Raw genomic sequence first — 14,753 nt, 5'->3', positions numbered from 1 at the left:
AGAAATAGTTAAAACTGTATCATGTTTCTCGCAATGAACCAAATATAGTCTCTGTAGTCATGCAGAAGCAATGAACTAATTCTGTAATCTGAATAATGATATAACAGCATATCTACATTGCTATTTTAGCTTCATGAGAAGTGCGTGAGAAGAGAGAACATGATAACTGTCCACAAATTAGATCAAATCTTTCTCTTAATTAGAATTAAGACACTCTTAAAATGCTTTAATTGACACATTTCTGTAGAAATTTAAAAGGACCAGCTCACTGAAAGCACAAAGACACATGTAGTCCCTCTAAAATGAACATTATTTATTGTCAAGGCAGCACCAACATGGATATTTCATTAAAAGGCTGTTAAACGAAAAGGAAACAATGCACTTCTCATAAAGAGACGATCTCGATACTGCAAAGCTAAAAACAGAAAACGCTTCATGTCAGGTACACAACAAAAGCTGCACAGTTTCAAACCACAATAAAGAAGCGAAAAACAGCTGTGGGAACCTATTTTCATGAGAAACCCTGTTCCTTTATTGACGCATCTCAGAGTTTAATTCATCTCGCAATGATTTATACAGATCAGGATTGACAAACCTTCAAGGTCAAGGAACGGTGCCATGCAGAGGCTTACTTTACTGCAAGAAACAGCAAGAACGTAAAGGTCATTTGGCTTTTGAAGGATTGACCTCTGATTAATCTTAACTCCAGACGGATTAGATTCATAAAAGGATAAAGGGGACCCTTACCACAGCAAAAAGATTTAAAAAAAAAAAAAAAAGCAAACCCAATTCCATTACTTCACACAATCATCATCAGAATTTTCCTCTTGTTTGTTATTTCAAATCAAGAATTAGCTATTTGATTTCTTTATCAGAGTACGGCCATACAGTGTTGTTTCAGCATCAAGAGCTTGATATAATCACACTCTGGTTGTTTTCTTTGGTTCCCTTTCACCACATCTCTTTCATCCATTGACAATCCCTTGTTTTAGAGTAAACAGAGTGATTTTCATGATAATCTTAATTGCCTTGATTGATGGGCCCCTCTCTTTTCTTTAAACTCCCCCTAATCATTACTCAAGTTATACATTAGTTCCAAATGGCTCTAAAAGCTAAAGCTGGATACATCTGGTGAAACTTTTCAAACCTTGTTTGAATAATACAATATCAACTATACTGCAAAAAACTAAAATACTGAAGGCCTACTTCAGAGTGTTAACAAATCCTCTGTGTTTCAATGTTTCAGCTTTACCCAGATATAAACAGCTGACAGCTAAGAATGCTCACATTCCCAACACATATTTGTATTTAACATTTTGGATGGGCAGCAGATATGACGTATATGATCCAACTCAAAATGCAACATAAACATTTGATATTCAAGCAAAAATAGAGTAATAAGGTACAATGAGGGTTCAGCACTGAATACAATCAATCTTTAGAAACCCCCCTGCATATACATATAGATAATAAACATATAAAAAAACATTATTATATTATATTTTGCAGTCTTTACACATTTAGTACCGTTAATTCTGCCTATAACTATATTATGTATTTATACCCTTTGTATTATTTAGATCTCTTGTTCCTCTATCTTCTTTTTACAAACCACTTCATATCACAGAGCTCCATCTTTTTAGCACCTCTGTGGAGGGTCAAGTTAAAGTGTCAGGTCTCAGTAATCATGCATAGTTCAGGCTTTTGTAATCCTCCTTGATCTCATTGGATTTAAATCCTATTGATGTTCTTTTCCTTTTGTGTAGTTGTCATTTTGGCAGCCCTATCCGTCCAAGGACAGGGATCTTCTTTTAGGATTTCCTCTCCCAAGGTGTCATCCATTTTTTCATTCTGGCGTGTAGTTTTGTTGGGACGTTTTTCCTTATCTTCATAGTGAGCTCCGGTTGGGGTTGGAACTGCTGTCGCTGCTGCTGTTCAGTTATTGATTGCACATATATAATGTCTACATTTCTAGTTACTCATTCATACAAACAGCGACAAACTCCGGCCTTTAAACTCTCCAAATATGCCCACATTGTTGATTTTCCTCGCCTCCGGCAGCAGTGTTGTCGCCCCCCCTGTGAACTCAGCCAGTGAAATGTGGAGACAGGGAGCAGTCCTCCATTGAATAGCTGGGATTAAAAAAAATCCCCCAAATTTTTTTATCATCCCCCGTGTTGGACCCTGTAATAATGTACAGGAAGTCATTAAGAGTCAGCGATGTCACCTCACTTCCAGGTGGCGGCGGCGGGTCGAACGCCTGCACTCCCCTTGGTGCCCTTTGACCCCAGGGACTGACCCGAGCGGCTTCGCAGGTCACGCTCGGCATTCTCATTCTGAGCCTGCTCCTCGTCGTACCTGGTGACACACGGAGGGAATCAGAGACAGAGGAATTACTGAATGAAGAGAGTGAGGGGTTTCCTGCTCTTCACCTTCATAGGACTATAGATTATGGAAACAAGAGGCATTACTCACACAATAACATCACACTTGCTTGCGTTTGGAAAAAAATCTTATCTATACACTGTCCTTCCTATCCCCTTCGATAGCTCAGTTGGTAGAGCGGAGGACTGTAGCGGTTAAAACAGACATCCTTAGGTCGCTGGTTCAAATCCGGCTCGAAGGAGTGACTTTTAAGTATGTAAACCCACAGAATACCTGATCACTACTCAATATAATGTATAATAAACACCTCAGTGAATAATATAGGTATTATATTCATTCTGCAATAGTTTCAATGAGCAGGTTGTAGGAGTTTATGACAGAATTTGTCATCTTATGACAGCACTGCATCAGCTGATGACAAACAGTTACACACAAAATGCCTGTCATTTTCTGACAATGTACTAGAGGTCCACAAGATTGTCATTCTGAACTCAAAACTGCAGTTGTTTAGCGCCGTGTTTACTCATAGTGTACCCTATTTAACTAGTGTCATATCAGGAATATCTTTGCCAAAAACATACTTATACTAAAAAGCACCAGAATTGTCCCATGTGAAGACAAAGAGACTATGTGATAACAAGTCATTCCTTCAAACCGGATTGGAACCAGCATCCTAAGGTTTTCCTGTGATAAGAGCTAAATCTGGTACATCCACTACCGTCCTCTGCTCTGCTGCCAAATGCAACAGCAGCTAAATGCATTCCTGTTTCCTGTTCAGAACGGGAGCATTAATCATTAATGAAGAATAGAATGACGATTCTTTCCTGCTTAAATACACTGCTGCTGATAGCATGTGTGTTAGGAGAGAACGGATATAATGAGACTGACATATGCTTTTTTTTGCACGACCAGCTACAAATTTAAAAGTAACTCCTTCGAGCCGGATTTGAACCAGCGACCTAAGGATGCCTGTTACGACCACTACAGTCCTCCGCTCTACCAACTGAGCTATCGAAGGGAGCTGCTAGAGAAAAACCACAAATCGGTTTATATCTTTTTCAATACAAACACTGAGTACTATAAGGTCATAAAAATATTTCTTTGGACAAAATAAATACATAAATATATATATATATATATATATATATATAATAAATATTGTATCCGACTATTTAGCCTCTCTCAATCCACCAGCATGATCAACTCTATCAGACTTTTTACACTTCGGAGTGAAATCCCAATCCTAAATTGTCTCATATTGCTTCTGATCTACTTAAAGTATAGCACAAACCTCTACAGTAAAACATTGTCCTTAGCACATGAACTTTGTTGAATAAAAACAAGATAATAAGGTAACAATCATCTCCATGATGGCAGAGAACACGTATAAGGTAAGGTGGCTGATCCATCTTTAGCACATGTTGAACAGTTTGTTTTAAGAGATTTCCACAGTAAGTTATGGATCTTTGCCACAAAAGTTTAAAAGAAAATTCTTATAAATTTAGGACTTCATAATCTCGAGATTTCCTAAGAATATTACCCCCTCCAAATTCCTTTATCTTTTTTTTAACCTTCAATTGCCCTATTACTACACTTTATCTACTTAAGAGTAAAATCCAATCCTGAGTTACTCCCTTTCCTTCCACAGTTAACAAAAAACCTAATCAGTGAAATATGAACTTATAGTATAAGTATAAGTATATATAGTAAAGTACATTCCACAACACATAGTCAAAAGCCAGTCCTTGGAGCCGGAATCGAACCAGCAAACTAAGGAGGTCTCATATTTACGCTACATTGCTCCATTTCTTAACAGAGGGACTGGGTGCCGACAGCCAATCACAGCTCGGCATTTCCATCTTTCTCCAGAATTCACAGCCAATCGCTGTGGCCCTTTTCCAGAATTCTCCCATCTTTCACCGACCAATCAGCAAAGAGCTTTTCCATTTTTTGCCAGAGCGGCCAATCAGAACGATTCTCCGATCGCCTTCAACCGAAGCGAATTATAGATACAATTTTCAGCTCAGAAACTGAAGAAGAACTTGTTTTTTTTACGTTTGACTTATACATTTAGAAGCTTTGTGACCTAATTGGCTATTAGAGGTCCCTGAGTTTATCTGAATGGGTGGATTTTAACGTCACTCACAGGACTTGGTAGTTGCCGAGGGCCTCGCGGGGCGGACTGCGGTTCCAGCGGCAGTCCGGGAGCTCCCCGTTGGGCGTGACGATGTTGAGGGTGTCGTTGATGAGGTTGTACTTCAGGATGCGGTCGTTGGCTGTGCTGGAGGTCAGCGAGGGAGAGGCGTTGACCTTAGATCGACAAGGACAATTTGACAGTCACCTTTACATTTGAGAAAGTGTGAGCACATTTCTTCCAACCCCCATATAGAAGCTATTAGCGGGCAGGACATTCTGATGGTCAGGTGCTCTAACAGCTGAGCTCATAAACATAGATTCAAAGAAGAAACAGTGGCAAGAAATGAAGCAACATGTTTGATATCAACGCAAACTTAATCGCTTTAGTTTAGCTTCTCACTTTTCATTATGCATTACCTCTTAATTACATTTGTCTGCATACATACTTGCAGGAATAATGAACAAAGTAAAGGATTCATTGCTTAGTATGTGGCATCATTGTTTTTTCTTCAGTCTCTCACTTAGGACTTGTCTTTGTCCTACAATCAACTTTATGTCGCTCAAAATAGATCAGATTGGTTTCTGTTAACAGAAATAGTTCAGGCCTAACCTGGAAACCCTGAAACTTATCCAGCATCGGTCAAAATGAGTTCAGTAAAATATGTCAGCCACATGACAAGCACAATATTTAGATTGCAAAAACAGAGGCATCTTATTTTAATTTAAGTCAGTAAATAGCCTGTATTACTTGGTGCATTCTCAGTTTGAAAACAATGCTCGTTTCAGCTGGAATAATGCACTGAATAGGTTAAAGACACACCCTCAGCACACATTTGAATACCGAGAGGCACATGTCCAAACATAGACAGACAAAGATCAACCTCAGGGGCATTAAAAGTTGCTTCACACTCACGGAGAAGTAACGTGGAGTCACTGTGTGAGCATGTTAAGTGTCTTTGGGCTCGGCAAAATATGCATCAGGAACAAGGCGAGGAAAAATAAGATTTTTCCAAACAGTAGAGGTTAACTTTTAGTAAATTACAACCATTTTATGTGAGTTGTAGGCGTGTATGCGGTGTAAAAACTCCTCCTGTTAAATGACTCACCTCAATGAGCCATGGCTTGAGCTTGTCATCAATAATGATGTCATACCCGTAACACTCAAAACAGTGCTTGTCATTGTTCATCACAGGCTGCGAGGGAGGAAAAACAGAGAGACTGAATCAGACAGAGGAATTGACCTACATTGCTGGTAATTATATGTTGGGGATTTTTTATTATATATATTAGATATGCAATAGAGAATGATTCAGCAGGGCAGGGTGTGAGCAAATAGAGTTAAAAATATGCTACAGGACACACAAAGTAACCGGTGTGTCGAGGCCAGAGGGAGGAAGTGAGTCAGATCTTTTAAGTAGAAAAGGGAAGTGTGTATGAAGTTGAGCGCACTTAAAAACCCAAAAAGAAATCCCCACATAGTGGTGGGTTTTTACAGGTGTGTGTTTGAAAGTGCGAGCCTGCTCAAACAGGAACAAAGTAAAAACGCAATGACTGGAGGCTGCAACATGTGATGAAGTGTTTTTGTTTTTTTAAACCACCCATTATTTACCCATGGCCCTTTTTTCCATTTGTACACTATGATTGATACACTTATATGCTAGTCTTTGGAAAGGAAAATGAACCAGATCTTCCAACTGTGCAATCAAAGGGAGACAATGAATCATAATTAACTAGTAGGACAAATAGTGAACTATGTGGTACTTATAATTTTGTCCAACTCAGTTTAAATCAGCTCTAAGGCAGTTCCACCAGTTCCACCAGTTCCTAGTTATCTTGTTACAATAAAGCACAATGAAACAGTGTCTTTGTTTTAGATGCTAGTGGACAACATGTTCCCCAACAATCATTTAAAAGTCACTCCTTTGTGCCGGATAGGAACCAGGCCTGCAGCAACATCTGTACTGACTCTATTTACCAGCTGTTCACTACATATTGGTTTAACGTAACAAATAATATCAAAACAATAACTCCTTTGAAATGTAGTCACGTCTGGGACAATGATCAGTCTTAATATCAATGTATTTGGAGTAAAAAGGTATTTTTATCTCACAGTATACAAGAAAACTTATGAGTTAGTAATAAACAGTTAATAAAAAGTATAAAGTATTCACTCTCTTTTTTCACATTTGAGTGAATTCCCTATCCACCTCCTTTCCTCCAATTCCTACTTCCTTGTTTCAGGTGCTATTGGACATTTCCACAACATATAGTTAAAAATCTCTCCTTGGAGCCAGTATTGAATCTGCAATCTAAGGATGTCTAGTATTTCCACTACAGTTTATTATAGATTTCATAATTAGGATAAACTTCTCAAAAAAACTTGGGATTCTGCAATGTCAGTTAGCATGTCGGAGTAATTGTCACCTATTTTGGAGTAAAAAAAGTCTTGGTGTCCACTTACAGCCACGGCCTTCAGCGACTGCACCACGATCCAGTGGATCTGGTCGAACAGTCGGCTTGTCACCTCCTTCCCTCTGGTGCTCTCTAGGTACAAACGCAGGTTACTGACCGTCCACTTGCCTCCATGGACATGGTTGTAGTCATCCTGCAATAAAAAGGTACAAAGTGTAACAAGATATAAAAAAATTTAGGGGGAGTTTGTTGCCAAAAAAAAGTGTTATTTCATCAGTCAGTGTCTTCTGATCTAGTCAGCAGAAGTTATGTTCTTTACTGAAACTATAAATGTAGCATCCAGAAAACGTGGACACATTTATAGTTTTATCAGTGGCAATCCACTGATTTCACACAAGGAAATTGGTAAACTTGTCATAAGGAAACCTACTGCACCTGGGAAAACAATTGTATAATGTATTCTTGGGCTCTGAGTGGAGATTTTTGAAGTCTGGATTTGGTTTAAAGTGTTACAAATGTGTTGCGTAGAGAGTATTTACCATTTAGGGAAGGTCTAATGACCCTTAACTTGCATTATGGGAAATACAGGGTCAAGAGTTTTTGTAGATTAAATGAAATAAAATGAACAATGAAATTGCTGCCACTGCTGCTTCATGAGTCTTTATGGAAGTGCGATGCTGAATCAGCAGAATGCCCCTTTAAAAGATGATGTTATAATAACAATCCCCATTAGCCATGCCAGACAAGATACAGACTTACGCCATGTTTTTGGATGGCCACATTAGTGAGGTGAACAAACATGTTGTCCAGTTCACTGGTGCTGGGTGTGTACTTGACTGTGCAGAACCTACAGAAGCCCAGCTTGTACCTGAGGAACAAACCACAAACGATTACTGTCATTATTGATTCAGCTGCCTAGTAAGATAAGACAAGATAAGACAAGATAATCCTTTATTAGTCCCGCAGCGGGGAAATTTGCAAGTAGTAGTTTCTCTATTAATCGTTTATAATGTATTAGGAAAAAGTGGAAAATGCCTTTTGCATTTCCCAAGAGCCCATGGGTTCAAATTGCTTTGTTTTATTCTACATACACATATACTTTCACATATAACAAAGAGAAGCATTAAAAGTCTCAATTGACAATTTATTTTCCTTACAGCTAATAAATAAATCAACTACTTGTTGCAATTCTAGACACAATAAGCAAGTTCAGTAACAGAATCAATTTAAAATAAGTAAAGTGGTATCGATATTTTACCGCAATCTCTTCTGAGTGAATCAATCATGACGAAACAAATGATATAACAAACCATCTGTCTTCTGTCCCATGAAGATAATAATGAATTACTTCTAACTGGTGCTAAAAATCAACATAAAAACATTTCCTATAATTTTAGGGCTTACATGTAGCACTTCAGAGGCCGATATGTTGTCACCAGAACGTAGAGACGCAGGTCAAACTTCTTCCCTCCTATCAGCAGAGGATTGTCGATGTACAGGGAGATGACGTAGGCCTCCTTGCCACTAGATGCTGCTACAAACCTGAGGGCAAAAACATCATTACCAGATTTGGATGTTTATCTGGAAATCAAATTGCTCATAGAGTGGATTATACATGTTGCCGTGGGCATTTATATTCAAAATATTTCAAAAAGACAATAAGGAAAGACACCATGCAAAACTATGTAAAGAGTAACCTCACGGTGACTCACGTGGAGGTGCGGCTGTCTCTGGACCACTTTTTGATCTGGGACAGTTTGTTGATGAGGAAGATGCCTTTGCCCTGAGCCTTCCCGCATGGCTTCATGATCCAGGTGCTGGACGGGTTCTTGCGGTACTCCTCCACAAAGAGGTTATAATCGGCGGGGAGCATGAACGTCACAGGGACAAAATCTGCATGAAACATAAAACAAATACATAAAGATGTATTATCGCTCTCTATGGCCAAAGAATGTGTGAATTTCTACAATCAGCACTCTAATGCACACCTAAATAATTGTATTTCCCGTTCTCGTCCTTCTCTGCCAGCGGACTGCCTTCCTTCTCCAGCTCCTTGCGGTAGCGTTTGATGTTCTTGATCATCAGGTCCTTCCTGGTCAGCTCGTAATGGTTGGGGAAGTGGTTAACCATCTGGTCATCTGACAGGCGGTAGCCGGTGTCCACGCTGAACACGTTCCTGATGGTCTGGATGCTCATCCTACATGTGGGTACAAACAAAACCTGCATTATGGTGATCTGAGGAGTCTGGTGCCAAGAAATAAACTTGGTCCAGTTGTTATTACTCATTAGCTGACATTTATAAGATCAACATGCACTCTATTGGCAGCTGTTGAAAGTTACAGAGTACAGAGGAGATTATGTATTTGTATTTTACGAGAATATTTCTATTGCATGCTACTATATACTTATACTCAACTAAATTTCTATATTGTACTTCTGACTTCACTACATTTATTTGACAGCTTCTTTGACAGCTTCTGGTTACTTTTTAGATTCATGTTTGTCTATAAAACACATGCAAACACTGTACAACACAGTGCATATTAAAAGATTAAACCAGTGGTTTCCAATCTTTTTGGCTTGTGTGACGCTTAACAATAAAGCAGTGTCTAATTGGGGATCCTTGACATGTTTCAGGTGTCTGTGAGTTGTCTTTTCATTAACTGTTTGGGGCCCAAAGAGGTAAGAGTATTCAACGTTTCACAAATAAAGCAAAGACGATAGAAACATCCATAAAAATGAATATCGCTTTTACTTCGTCATCACCTCATAAATGATCTCAAGACCCCATAGAATTACCTTGTGACCATTTGGATGGGCCCTGGTTTTGAATGCAGGACCTTTGCTTGTATTTCACATCATGGTTAGTGTTGCTTTTATTTAGGCAAAGAGTATGAGTACCTCTTGCACTGCTGCCTTTATATGAAACTTGCAGTGTAGACTAAAGAGTCAAGTGCAATGTGGACCTACCAGTAGAAATTCCAGTCGTCGTTTTCTGTCACTTGAACCCATTCTCTCTTCTCAAAGTTGTTGATGAGCACTGATTTCTCAATATCTGTCACCCACTTCACCTTACCGGCCATGATGCCTCCCACTATGGATTGGAGCACAAACAGATAGAAAACACACAGATTAGGGTTGCAAGATAGTACAAATGCATGCAGCTAACATGCACCAGAAAGCAGTGCCCTACCTGCAAAATCAATGGAAGGAAACAGCCAGTCATCAGCACCAGCTAGCCGGGCTGTGTCTCTGTTAGCAGGCTGCTGAATCCTCCCAGGTCTGCTGCAGAGGCTGCTGGGCGGACATCCTGCACACTGACATCAGTGATGCAACCTCACCTGACTGTCGTTTTGTTGGCTGCAGCTATGAAATCATGTGTGAGCTGCAGCTTGCATGAAATAACTGCTTTGTGTGTGTTTTATGACTGCTAACCAGCCACATTTATTGATTAAAGATGGACACAGCGCCGAAACGCGCACCACGGCCTTCAAAATAAAAGTCGCAGTTATTGAAACTTGATAACCGATACAAACGTATATATATGTGTATATATATATATATGTGTATATGTATTTATACTTACACTGCGGCTTAATTGCAATTTTTCAAAAGGTTTTTTTTCTTGAAGCAAGAAGTGTCTCGAAAGCGTCAAAAACGACGTCGTTGTGGGTTTGGTCCTTCCGGTAGGTAACCTAGCAACGGAGGACGCGGTGATGTCATTGCTCGACGTCATTGCGGCCGCGTACCAGCAGGGGTCAGTGTTTCATTGGACAATGTCAAAGCACAATGCACAAATAAGATAAAATAAGATAAAATAAGATAAAATAAGATCATCCTTTATTAGTCCCGCAGCGGGGACATTTACAGGATTACAGCAGCATAGGGATAGTGCAAAACAAGAGACATAGTAAAAGAAAAACAAGATAAAAAAGTATTATAAATAAGCAATAAAAACAGTAAAGAATTCACAATAACTGAAATATTATATACAGTACCAGTCAAAAGTTTGGACACACCTTCTCATTCAATGGTTTTTCTTTGTTTTTATTTTTTTCTACATTGCAGATTAATATTGAAGACATCCAAACTATGAAGGAACACATATGGAATTATGTGGTAAACAAACAAATGCTCAACAAACCAGAATATGTTTTATATTTTAGATTCTTCAAAGTAGTTGAATGAGAAGGTGTGTCCAAACTTTGGACTGGTACTGTATCTGTAGATCTGTATCTGTCACTCTAATGTGGAATTGTATTTATGAATCACTGATTCCCGTGGATTCTATGAGGCTCTTTTATTGTTGCTGTTGTACAGTACCAGTCAAAAGTTTGGAATCTAAAATATAAAACATATTCTGGTACTGTATGTTACAAACATGATCAATGATATTGAATGCACAGACCATGGAATGATATGTGAAGAAATATATTGATTTTTCTCCACACTTTATTTTTCAGAATATGCGGTCGACGAACTGATTGCCTTTCTAGAAAGTTTAAAATCCCATATCCACAAGGCAGACTTTAATAGAATTGTGAGTGTGAAATATTAAAATAAATACAAATGAAAGTAATTAGTACAACATTACATAAGTCGGTACACAAAATCCAAATTAAGAAAATGACTACACAAATAAAGCTTTGCAGAGCAGGAGAATATAACACAAAATTCAACATAGGGTACATAGCAGCAACACGATTGAATATATTATTGTTTAGGGATGCATAAAAACTTTCCACACATATGGAAAAAACTTGGGAACACAATTTTAATGTTCTTGATCTTTGAATGTCCCTTGCAGACAAATATACATTTATTAGTATGAGCAGATAGAGAAAACAAAACCAAGAAAACAGAAATATAAACGTGTTTGCTAAAACAAAGCTGTATCTTCTGTTTGATTGTGACCCTGTCGCCCACTGTTGGTCCCTGTCGGTAGCAGCATGTAAAGGCGTGGCCAGTCACATTTGTGTCAGTTACCTGAAAGCAACAAGATTAAAGGACGCTGCTGTAAGTACAGGAAAACAACATAGCAATATTTATTAATTTTAATACTTACAAAACATTTAGATTATAATGTCTATAAATGTATTACAGGGCGGCGTCCGATTTAATCTACACATAAGGTAAGTTTGCTTTTATTTATTTATTTATTTTAATTGTGCATGCACCTGTTTCACTGTCCGAGCGGAAGCATAGATATCTGTTTAATATCTAACATGATACTTTTCCAACATACTACAATATACTTGTTCTTTGGAAGTGTTGTTAATCATTTTAAGATAAATTAAAATCTGCGGGATTAATGTGCAATCTATGATCTTCAGAACGACCTTTGTTTGCTTTGGGTGAGAAGGATGACTTCATCTCTTTGTTATGACAATACAGTATGGGAAACGACATAGGCGATACTTAAAAACTGTCCTCTTGATAATAATTTGGAGCTTAAGTTATGATCATATTATTACGGTTCCCACATTTAGGGCTATATTTTGATAGTGTTCTTGTAATCAAATTGGTATAACTCAATAAACAAAAATCAATAGTAATAGTAATTATATTTTTTACACACTTTAAAAACTTTCTTTCTCAACTTTATATATAGTAATCAAATTAACAAAGTCTATAAGTACATTATTTGGAGCCATTGGTGTTTTATTTCTTCTTGGTGAGTAATAAGGGGCAGTTTGGTTGATTTGAGTTATGGAAATGGTGCATTTGCATTAAGGCACGAGTGCAGGTAGAACAGGAACTGGTCTGAGGACAGGTGCGTGTAGACGGGAACACACCTGACTGTTGGTGACAATAACAAGTCATAAATACAGTAATAAAAGGTAGATTAGAGGCAGTTTCATGTACACACTAGTTCTAGACATACAAGGGTGAATTTAAAAACATTTTTGTTGATATATACAGTAGTAAAATGACTTAATCAAACAGGTGATGTCATCTCTTTAGACCTGGAAGAGCCTGTTTTACCAACCTGGCTTTTTGTCCCCTCTTAACACAGCCACCACCTATCCTGGTCACATGAGCCAGTGTTTACACAGACTGTTTATGAACGTTGGGAGTCAAGCAGTGATAACTATCAAACCATGGAGCCGCTATCTATCCTGCACGGCCGACGAAACTCTAGGAACTTTCTCTCACGTGTGCTCTATGCAAATTATCTGAATAATACCGGTTTCTCTATTCCTCAGCAAACAAAAATGGTGGAACAAACAAGACAGCCGAGTCGTGTCGTCTCCTTCCAGGCTGGACCTGGTGAGGTGAACACTGACGCCCTGTTTGACGTGAACCTCAGGTACAGCAGAGGCCCTTCAGCTACATTAGTCATAACATAGACATACAGCTTCAGGCAACAGACCACGTGAGATCAGTTGTAACAAAAATAAACAATCCATTAAAAAAAGGCTTTGGTTTGAGAATTACTTTGGTGTAGGGATGTTTTTTGTTTCTACATCTAATAAATATTAAAAAAACACAAAAATGATGCACTGTATACTGGAATTTTCTAGAAATATCCTTGCATACTTCTTAAGCAACAACATTGTGAAAATATTAAACAAGAATACACGTGTGTGTGTGTGTGTGTGTGTGTGTAGAATAAATGACAGAGATGCACGGGCCTTTGGGTGCCAGTTGGCTATAATCGGAGATCAGCTGGACCGGGAGTGGACCGGCAGACGGCCAAACTGGCTACCAAGTCCTCTTCACATGCTGAGACCCGCTCAGGAACTGACCAGGAACATATATCGGTATGAAATCAGGAAGAAAAAAAAAAACAGTCTACCTCTTCATCCTTTATGTGACTGGCTGTTAAGACGTTGTAACCTGGTGTTGTTGTCTTCCAGAGATATCCACAGTCAGTTATGGGGCTTCCAGGGCCTGTCTGCAGGGGTAAAGGCCTGGATAGCGAACACTGCACCTGGGAAAGGGATCCTCAGAGCGGACACCTGGGCAACCTGGGTAACACTTGTTCTCTGTGCTATTATATCTGTGTATAAATTGACTTTTTGCTACTTTATGCTAAAACAATTTATATGCATGCAAAAAAAAATCTTTCCCTGAGATAAAAATGTCTCATCAAACTCAGAATTCAGACACAAATGTGATTGCATATATCGCTCTCTGTTTTAAAGCTAAATTATCACGAGAATAATTTCATTATCTTTTATCTCACAGGTGTCAAGTTTGAAACCAGTAACCTGCACTGGCTGGACCAGAGGAGCACTGGTGACTGTGGCACTGGTGGCTGCAGTGACCATTTTCGGTGCACTATGGGTGGAAGGGAAAGCTTAAAAAAAAAAAAAAAAAAAAGGGCCATAAGCAGGTCTTTTAGGCCATTATATATTTGACCCAAAAATGTTTGCAAATTAATGACAATTATTTCTATAGCTGTTTTTTTCTCCAGTTTACTTTGAGTTTCTCTTTTTATACAAATTGAATTTGATGCTTTATGAACGTATATAAGATTTAAAAAAAATTATAATACTGTCAAATTTGTCAGGACATGTAGACAATAGTTTAAATGGGTTTTACAGTGTTGCCCAAAGGAGGTCGGCCAGCGTATTGTAGCAGTGACGTGTTGGTTCACAGTTGTATTAAATGTCAAAAAGCATGTTTCCCATGACTGGACTGTTGCTGGCCTGCAGTCTTTTGTATCGAGATTAGTTTCTTACTGGTTTAAGAGGCCCACATTTATACAAATATGCAGCCTGGGTGAATATAAAAAGAAGGGAGCTGGACTTTCTGTTTCAGATTGGAATCTTTTTTTCATGTGACGCAAATAAACTTCTAAAAAAATGACATTT

At 38.5% G+C, this 14,753-nt stretch overlaps 2 protein-coding genes and 2 non-coding genes across 4 annotated transcripts; 2 read left to right on the top strand and 2 right to left on the bottom strand.

The window, feature by feature from the left end:
* Nucleotides 1-2,228: 2,228 nt before the first annotated feature.
* ttll1 (tubulin tyrosine ligase-like family, member 1) lies at nucleotides 2,229-10,016 on the bottom strand. Its single transcript, XM_054624930.1, has 9 exons — nucleotides 9,904-10,016; nucleotides 8,922-9,130; nucleotides 8,646-8,826; nucleotides 8,338-8,475; nucleotides 7,693-7,801; nucleotides 6,983-7,126; nucleotides 5,628-5,714; nucleotides 4,532-4,695; nucleotides 2,229-2,358 (listed from the first exon to the last, which is right to left on the bottom strand). Exons 1-9 carry the CDS (start codon nucleotides 10,014-10,016, stop codon nucleotides 2,229-2,231), a joined length of 1,275 nt encoding a protein of 424 aa, XP_054480905.1.
* trnay-gua (transfer RNA tyrosine (anticodon GUA)) lies at nucleotides 2,540-2,626 on the top strand. Its single transcript is given in 2 exon segments — nucleotides 2,540-2,576; nucleotides 2,591-2,626. It is a non-coding gene; the product is annotated as a tRNA-Tyr (tRNA).
* Nucleotides 3,317-3,403, bottom strand: trnay-gua (transfer RNA tyrosine (anticodon GUA)). The gene is given in 2 exon segments: nucleotides 3,317-3,352; nucleotides 3,367-3,403. It is a non-coding gene; the product is annotated as a tRNA-Tyr (tRNA).
* A 1,875-nt stretch (nucleotides 10,017-11,891) lies between the features above and the next one.
* bik (BCL2 interacting killer) lies at nucleotides 11,892-14,753 on the top strand. Its single transcript, XM_054624787.1, has 6 exons — nucleotides 11,892-11,949; nucleotides 12,037-12,065; nucleotides 13,140-13,243; nucleotides 13,545-13,697; nucleotides 13,794-13,908; nucleotides 14,125-14,753. Exons 3-6 carry the CDS (start codon nucleotides 13,149-13,151, stop codon nucleotides 14,239-14,241), a joined length of 480 nt encoding a protein of 159 aa, XP_054480762.1. The 5' UTR covers nucleotides 11,892-11,949; nucleotides 12,037-12,065; nucleotides 13,140-13,148; the 3' UTR covers nucleotides 14,242-14,753.

This window comes from Anoplopoma fimbria, chromosome 23, assembly GCF_027596085.1.
Source record: "Anoplopoma fimbria isolate UVic2021 breed Golden Eagle Sablefish chromosome 23, Afim_UVic_2022, whole genome shotgun sequence".
In the NCBI taxonomy this organism is placed as follows: domain Eukaryota; kingdom Metazoa; phylum Chordata; class Actinopteri; order Perciformes; family Anoplopomatidae; genus Anoplopoma; species Anoplopoma fimbria.
Note: the sequence above shows the minus strand (reverse complement) of the source record. Positions and strands in the feature narration are given on the sequence as shown.

Excerpts from the sequence above, each read along its gene's own strand:
- ttll1 (XM_054624930.1), bottom strand. The coding sequence starts at position 10,016 with ATGGCCGGTAAGGTGAAGTGGGTGACAGATATTGAGAAATCAGTGCTC. Across the intron at positions 9,131-9,903 it reads GACGACTGGAATTTCTACTG|GATGAGCATCCAGACCATCA; the intron begins GTAGGTCCACAT and ends ACCCACATGTAG. Across the intron at positions 8,476-8,645 it reads AGAGACAGCCGCACCTCCAC|GTTTGTAGCAGCATCTAGTG; the intron begins GTGAGTCACCGT and ends TTTTGCCCTCAG.
- bik (XM_054624787.1), top strand. The coding sequence starts at position 13,149 with ATGGTGGAACAAACAAGACAGCCGAGTCGTGTCGTCTCCTTCCAGGCT. Across the intron at positions 13,698-13,793 it reads CTGACCAGGAACATATATCG|AGATATCCACAGTCAGTTAT; the intron begins GTATGAAATCAG and ends GTTGTCTTCCAG. Across the intron at positions 13,909-14,124 it reads CGGACACCTGGGCAACCTGG|GTGTCAAGTTTGAAACCAGT; the intron begins GTAACACTTGTT and ends TTTATCTCACAG.